This window comes from Terrapene carolina, unplaced genomic scaffold (assembly GCF_002925995.2).
Source record: "Terrapene carolina triunguis isolate 2854851 unplaced genomic scaffold, T_m_triunguis-2.0 Scaffold836, whole genome shotgun sequence".
Lineage (NCBI taxonomy): Eukaryota > Metazoa > Chordata > Testudines > Emydidae > Terrapene > Terrapene triunguis.
In genome coordinates this window covers 4,171,616-4,178,556 of record NW_020665187.1, presented here as the reverse complement: position 1 = coordinate 4,178,556, position 6,941 = coordinate 4,171,616, and the positions used below count along the sequence as shown (strand labels likewise).

The 6,941-nt window shown below is 57.7% G+C and overlaps 1 protein-coding gene across 1 annotated transcript in view; it reads right to left on the bottom strand.

Moving 5' to 3' along the window:
• LOC112119664 (25-hydroxyvitamin D-1 alpha hydroxylase, mitochondrial) overlaps positions 1-6,688 on the bottom strand; it is a 6,978-nt gene extending 290 nt beyond the window's left edge. Inside the window, exons 1-8 of the mRNA XM_026660763.1 lie at positions 6,485-6,688; positions 3,814-4,004; positions 2,546-2,742; positions 2,175-2,375; positions 1,562-1,725; positions 1,129-1,295; positions 706-787; positions 259-456 (exon numbers count right to left, since the gene is read on the bottom strand). Coding sequence (XP_026516548.1) covers positions 259-456; positions 706-787; positions 1,129-1,295; positions 1,562-1,725; positions 2,175-2,375; positions 2,546-2,742; positions 3,814-4,004; positions 6,485-6,688 — 1,404 coding nt within the window. The remainder of the gene's footprint in view (positions 1-258; positions 457-705; positions 788-1,128; positions 1,296-1,561; positions 1,726-2,174; positions 2,376-2,545; positions 2,743-3,813; positions 4,005-6,484) is intronic.
• Positions 6,689-6,941: the final 253 nt, after the last annotated feature.

Below are 6,941 nucleotides of genomic sequence, written 5' to 3'. Positions count from 1 at the left end.
TGGAAGAGGGGGACTACGGGGCTGGTACCAATGCGGTGGGAGAGGGGGGCTATGGGTGGCTGATACCAATACAGCGGGGGGCGGGGGGGATTTATGGGTGGCTGGTACCAATGCGGTGGGAGAGGGGGGGCTATGGGGCTGGTATCGATGCAGTGTGGGGGATGCAGTTTAACAGGAATTAGGAGCCCCCCCCCCCCAGCCCCGGGAACCACGTTTTGCCACCGCGACGCTCAGGGGCGGCTCGGCCCCGGCACTCACCCGGGCCAGCGCCAGGTGCACCTCCAGCTCCGCGATGCGCCTCCCGATGCAGCTGCGCTTGCCGACGCCGAAGGGGATGGAGGCGTAGGGGTGGTGCGAGGCGTCCTTCTGCAGCCAGCGCTCCGGCTTGAAGGAGTCGGGCTCGGGGAAGAAGCGGGCATCCCGGGAGGTGGCGTAGTGGCACAGCGTGATCAGGGTCTGCAAGTGGGGGCAGAGAGGGAGAGGCTGTGGGGTGAGACATGGGTACGGTGGGCACCATGCCACGCGAGCAGGGTGGGGGGAGATACCCCCACCCCAAAGAGAAATCCCCTCAGCTACACACTGCCTCCCGCTAAGGCAACCGGGGGGTGGCCAGTCACAGCTGGGGAGGAGATTCCCCCGCTTCCAGGTTAGCCCCTCTCCCACTCCCTTCCCCATCCCGTTAGCTAGGCAGTTAGCTCCACTCACCTTCCTGGGGATGAGGTATTCTCCAACTTGGATGTCTCGGTCTGAGATGACACGGGCATTGCCGGGGATCACCGGGTATAACCTGCCGGGGGAGAAGGGGACACGGCCACACGTGAGTCACAGGAGCCGTGATCCAGCCTCATGCTGCAGCCGGCCGGCTGCGGGTTCGAGCCCCGCACCCAGCCTTGGGCTCATCCCAGCAAGGGGACGGCTGGGTAGCTGCTCCATCCCCACTCCAGGCACTAGCCTCCCAGCTCTGGGGGCTGAGCTCCACGGGGGACGGCTGAACCCTGGGATCCCAGTACCCCAGGCGGCCTGCAAGCTCCCAGCAGATGCTCCATGTCCCTCCACAGCCCCTGTGCAGCAGGCACCCAGCTGGCTTCCCTGGGCGAGAGAGCAGAGCCACCTCCTAGCAGCGCTCACCTCAACGCTTCCTTCACCACCGCCTTCAGCAGGGGCATCTGGGCCACGTCTGCGGCCGACGGGACGGCGCCGCCTTTCATCACCCCGGTGATCTCCTCGTGCAGCGCCGCCTGGACCCGGGGGTGACGGGACAGCTCATACAGGCTCCAGGACAGGGTGCTGGAGATCTGCAGGGGCAGAGGAGAAAGGGAGGGTTAGGAAGAGGCTGGATCCCTGCCATCGGTGCCGGAGGGAAAACGGGGCATCCCCGGCTGGGCTCCATCTATACTCTGGGCGCCGGAATCAGTTCCATGCAGCTGCCACAGCCCCCATCCCAGTTCTCCAGGGATTCGATCCCCGAGGAGGGCTGCTGCTAAGCAGAACTCCTAGCAGCAGAGTTGCCTTTGCCTTCCTGCTCCGACTGCCCCGAGCCAGACGTTCCCGCGGCACGTACCGTGTCCACCCCGGCCAGCAGCAGCTCGGTCACGTTGCCGTAGATGGATTTCATGGAGAGCTTCTCCTGGGCGAGGTAGTAAGTGAGGTATTTGCCTTCCACCGTCTCCCCCCGTGAGACTTTCTCTGCCACCTCGGTCATTCGCTTGTCGATGTGGCCCTTGGCTGGAAGAGAATGGACGCAGGTCAGCCCCACAGCCTGGGCTCAAGAGCTTCCCCCCACTTCCCCGGCTTTCCAACGGAGCCAGCTCTAGGCAGGACTTCCTCAGAGGAACCCAAGGGATTCCGGTGCCCAAAGCCCACCAAAATTGAACGGTGGGCCTCTAATTCCCAGAGGCGTTTTTGAAAGTCCCCAAGCCTTAACTGCCCCCTGTTCAACCGCGGTTTATCGGTGGCGGGGTTAATTTTCCGGTTTAGTTGCTAATGCTAATACCCTGAGCAACGAATGATTTGCTGCAGGGAGTGGAATCTCTTTCCAGTTGCCCCCGATCTTTGCTCCAGATCTCCTGCCCCAGGGGAAACGAACCTGAAGTTTCGGCGGGGAGTCGGGCCCGGGCCCGCGCACACACCCACCCAAGCAGCCAACCCAGGCTGCCCGGCCCCAGCACACTCACCAAAAGCGAACATGTAGTCCCAAGACTCGCAGAAGATCTTCCAGGGCTTGGGGAAGACGCGGTGGAGGAACTTGGGCATTGCCATGGTAAGCAGGGTCATGACAAACATGCGGTTGATGGAGCGGATGAAGGTCTCCGTCTCCTTGGGCACCTCGGGCTCCAGGCAGCCGATGCGGGATTCGAAGAGCACCGAGGAGATGCCTAAGGAAATGAACCCGGAGAGAGTCAGAGACATGAGGCCCCGCAGAGCAGGGGTGTTTGGGGCTGGGGGGAGGGTCCCTCAGGCAGGTCTGTCTCCAATCTCTGCGCAGAACGTGCCTCTCCCTTCCCAGGGGCCCCGGCCCACCCCCGGCGCCGTCCCAGACATGCACCTTCCAGGCCGAATTTGTAGAACTCGCCCGCCACGTCCTTGACCACGTGCTGCTGGTGGCGGCTCCGCTGGTGCTGCAGCCGGCGGATGAGGTCGCTGACCACGCCGTTCAGGGTCCCCGTGTACGACTCCACCTCCTTGGGCTTCAGCATGTGTTTGCCCAGGATGCTGCGAATCTTCTGCCACTCCTCGCCTTCTCTGGTAGGGCCAGAGAGACCCGGTTAGCCCCCAGGAAAGCAGGGTTCAAGTGCCAGTCTGCCCACGCCACCCCTGGGCTAATCTCTGCCACCCCCTAGAGGCAGCGCCCCCCTAAGGCAGGGCTGAGGTGCACTCCCTGGGCCACGGGATGGGGGAGGGGGGAAGCTTGCTCTGACGTGATGCACCCACTACTCAGTTCCCACGGAGGTCAAGCCGGCCCCAAGCCCATCTGCAGGAGCCCAGCAGCCAGCGGTGCCGGGAAAGCGGCTCCCTTGGCTAGCCCACGGGCCTGCACGCCCTCTGCCAGTTACTCACACCCTGCGCCTCTGCGCTGAGCGAGCCGGCCCCGCTGATGAGAAACCCGGGAACCTGAGTCACACCGCTGACTCACGGCCCAACACAATCCTCTCGCCCGACTCATGCCTCTGCCTGGGCTTGCGTAAAGCCTTCTTAGCTCATGGGTGATGGCCTTCCGGGCCGGGTCCCGTGGAGACAGCATCAGGCCGCGGGGATGGGGGAGCACTTCCCCCTGGCCCAGAGGGAGCCGGATCCCGCTTGGCACAGAGCCACCAAGGGAAGAGTCGGCAAATGTGCTAGATGGACCCACCCCAGGAGAGGAGGTGACCCTCAGAATCTCCCCATTTCGGGGTCTTTCTTGGCTTCTTTCCCACCAGGCACTGGCAGGTGAGCAGCAGACAGAGAGATGTCTGTTTTTCTGCTGTTTGGTTCCCGCCCCCTCCCTCGCCTCTTGTCCTGCCTGACGCCTGCCATGGGAGGTCTCTGGTTTGCTACTTGTCTGTACGGCACCGGATCCAGGAGTGGGGCTCCTAGGTGCTACCCAGAACGCAGATATTTGAGGGGGGGGGATTTTCAGGGAGTCAGGTGACGGTCAATGGGATTTGAGCCGCTAACTCCCTTGGGCAAAATCCAAGCCTTAAATATCAGTGTATTTTGCAGCGGATCATCGCGTTGCCTGGTGTCTCCAGGACCCGGTGGGTCCTAGGATGTTTCCCGCAGCCTCCCCACCCAGCGTGACCCTCGCGCCGGAGGGTGGCGGGGTCGCCGACTTACGCCGTGAGCAGCCCGTACGCGTGGCCCCGGCACACCCGGTAGTCCTTCCAGGAGGACAGGTCGGAGCGGATGGGGTGCTTGCCTTCTTGCCTCAGCACCTGCTCGATCAGGCTGGGCTCCGCGACGTGGACAGTCAGGATCGGCCCAAAGCTGGCTTTCCACACCGGCCCGTATTTGGCTTTTCCTTCGATCTAGGAGGGAAGAGGAGACAATTCGTCAAGCGGGCCCCGAGAGGCGTCGGTGGCACTAGGAACTGCTGCCGGGGGAGGCCAGCCACCCCTCCCCATCTCACTTTGACCCCAATTGGTCAGCTCCTTCGCTGGGTTCTCATCACCAGCACAGAACCCAAAGGCAGAGCTGGGTAGAACCAGGCAGTCCTAGCAGGGTGGTTACAGGTCAGCAACGAGAACATGTGGGCGCTTTAAGGGCAGGGGGGACAGAGCCATGAGACAATGGTGCATTATAGGGATTTATTCCCCTGCCACCTGCAGCCTACACACCCAGCTCCATCCTGCACCCCCTCCTGCTAGCCTCTGGGATGGATCATTCCCTGGCTGCCGGCAGAGACGAATTGCAACGGACTCCAATGAAACTACATTGTGTTTCTCTGCAGCCGGCAGCAGCTCAACCCGGGCTTCCAGGGATCGGGATCTTACAGGAACGTCTGGGCAGACGTGGTCAGAAATCGAGCCCGGAGAGGGTGGCGGCTAGATTCTGCCCTGCAAGAGCCCCCGTTATTCAGAGCTCTCTTTCCCCTCCAGCCTCAGCCACAGATTCGTTCCCCTGAGCCCGCAGGGCAGAGAGAGGAAGTCGAGAGAGAAACAATGCCTTGTTTGCTAGGAATGTAATCAGGGCTGGATGCAGTCAGCGCATGTAATCGAGGATATTTTGTGCCTCCACCCAGGAAGGGGGTTGTGTTACATGGGGTTAAAAACACCAAACCCTAGTTCCCCCACAGGCGGTTTCTATTGCTATCTGTCCAACTTCCCCATGCCATGCACCATGAGACCGTTGGGCAAACCAAGAGCGGCCGCGAAGCCAGCGTGCTCTTGTCCGTTTAAATATCTGGATTTGCAAATATGCCGTGCGAGGTTCAGAGGCAGCTGGAACACCTGCCTAGTACTTAATTGATGCTCTGCTGAAGCCAGTCGCTCCATTCTGACCCTCTGTTTTCCACTCCTTTATTGGCAAATTTAGCTTTCGGGCTGAGGCACTACATGGATTTCGCTGCATCTTACTGCTTTGGGGTTATGAGCTGGGGTGAGGGGAAATATCTCTAGGCTTTAAAAGAAATGGGTTTTGTTCGGTGCTGCACATGGATAACTCAAAGACCGCAGCTTTCACGTGTATCATTCAGCATGTGGCTCATCCCGAGAAGGGAATATTCATTTAGCTAAGTTTGGAAGTGGTTAAAAATTAGCCGCAGTGGATCGTTCGATTACCATTACTTTTTAAAACCCGTAGATAGCTGCACGCAAGTTTGCAGAGCCACACAAGCAGGAGACGTGCGGCCGCAGAGAGGCGAAAGAATGCAAGATTTGCTTTATCCGTTTAAAAATGATTCCCCCAGTGGTGCGTATTCACAATTTTGGGCAACTTTATGAACGGATCCCAAGAAAGCACTGATTTCGACAGGGATTTTACTCAGACGGTCTGGGACTGAATAGCACAAATTCGCTCCGTGAATAAAGTTTACCCAACGGTATTTCCCCCCGTTTTTGGTTTTTTTCCTTTCATATAAAAAAGAGTTAAATACAAAAAAAATCCTCCACCGCCAAGAATGTAAAACACACACGAGTCAGAAAATTGATATGACGGATCTCCAGGTTAGCCCTGCTATATTGCACATCCTGAGGGTCTTTTAAAAAGCACAGAAAATAAAGTTTGCATACTGTATGCAGCGGAACTAGCGATACGAAATACAATGCTCCCCTTTACGTATCAAAGCCACTATTAAAGGGTGCAATTAATTTACACTGCAAATGCAATTCACTGTTTCCGTAGCCCAGACAGTAAAAGTTGTGTGGCCCAGAATCAGTGCCCATTTACACAGGGTTAAACTAACAAGTGAACGGGTTGATTACAGGTAAACCTATGCTATGTCAATCGATTTTTGCAAGCCTGTCGGGACATATATGGGGTAAAGCATGAGTTCATGTACACCTTAATTTATGTACCCCTCTGTACATCTATTGTTTCCCTCACTGCAAGTCACACATTGAAACGACATAGACAAGTAACCAAAAAAACAACTGTACATATTTATGGGGACTTCCACCTTTGAATGTCCTGACTCTCACGTGTTCCGGCTGGGATTTATAAACAGGGCTGGAATTTCAATGAATGTTGAGCCTCCAACTCCCATTGACTTAGTTGAAAACCCTGGCTAGAACTTTTTTTTATTAAACGCCCAGCCATTTCTGTCGTGACACTGACGGGAAATTCTCCAGTGGAAGCTGGTAGATTCCAGGCCCATTGGGAAATCTGGTCCTAAATCCTAACCCCTATATGATGATGTTCACTAAAGGCAGGACCTATTTAAAGCTCAGTAATTCCATGCACCCCATACATGAGTAGACCCTTTACAAGCTCAACTAGTCTGCTGCAGAAAGTAAGACGTCGTGTGCCAAGCAGCAAGGTGGGAAAGTAACCACAGAGGCAAGTTCCTTACCTGTAGCTCGTGCAGCCTGGCCAGCCCTCTTTTGCAGAAGAGGTCCGTGAAGAAGCCCAGTGCGCTGGGTCCTGGCATGTCCTCCAGGGTCTTGTGGGTCTTGATCACTCTGTCTGGTGCCTTGAAGCCGAGCTCAGCCCAGATCTCTGGGAAGCCCCTGGTGAGCAGGGAAGCCCTGCTGGCCAGCTTGAGGGTCTGAGGCATCCTGGCTCAGGGCAGCTGGAAAGTGGATGAAGGAAGAAATCTGAGGAGCAGATGAAGTCCTGGAGCATCTTTCTGGGTTTATTTATAATGGGCCACATGGAGCCAGGGAGGCCACGCCCCCTGCATCCTCATCCCCGCCCTCCCTGACGTGCGTCAGTGTCCTCCTCGTTTACATAGGAGCCCAGGCTGCCCAATCAGAACGCGGGGTGGGCTCGGTTGGGAAAGCGGGTGCCCGAAGCGAGCCAGCTGCTCG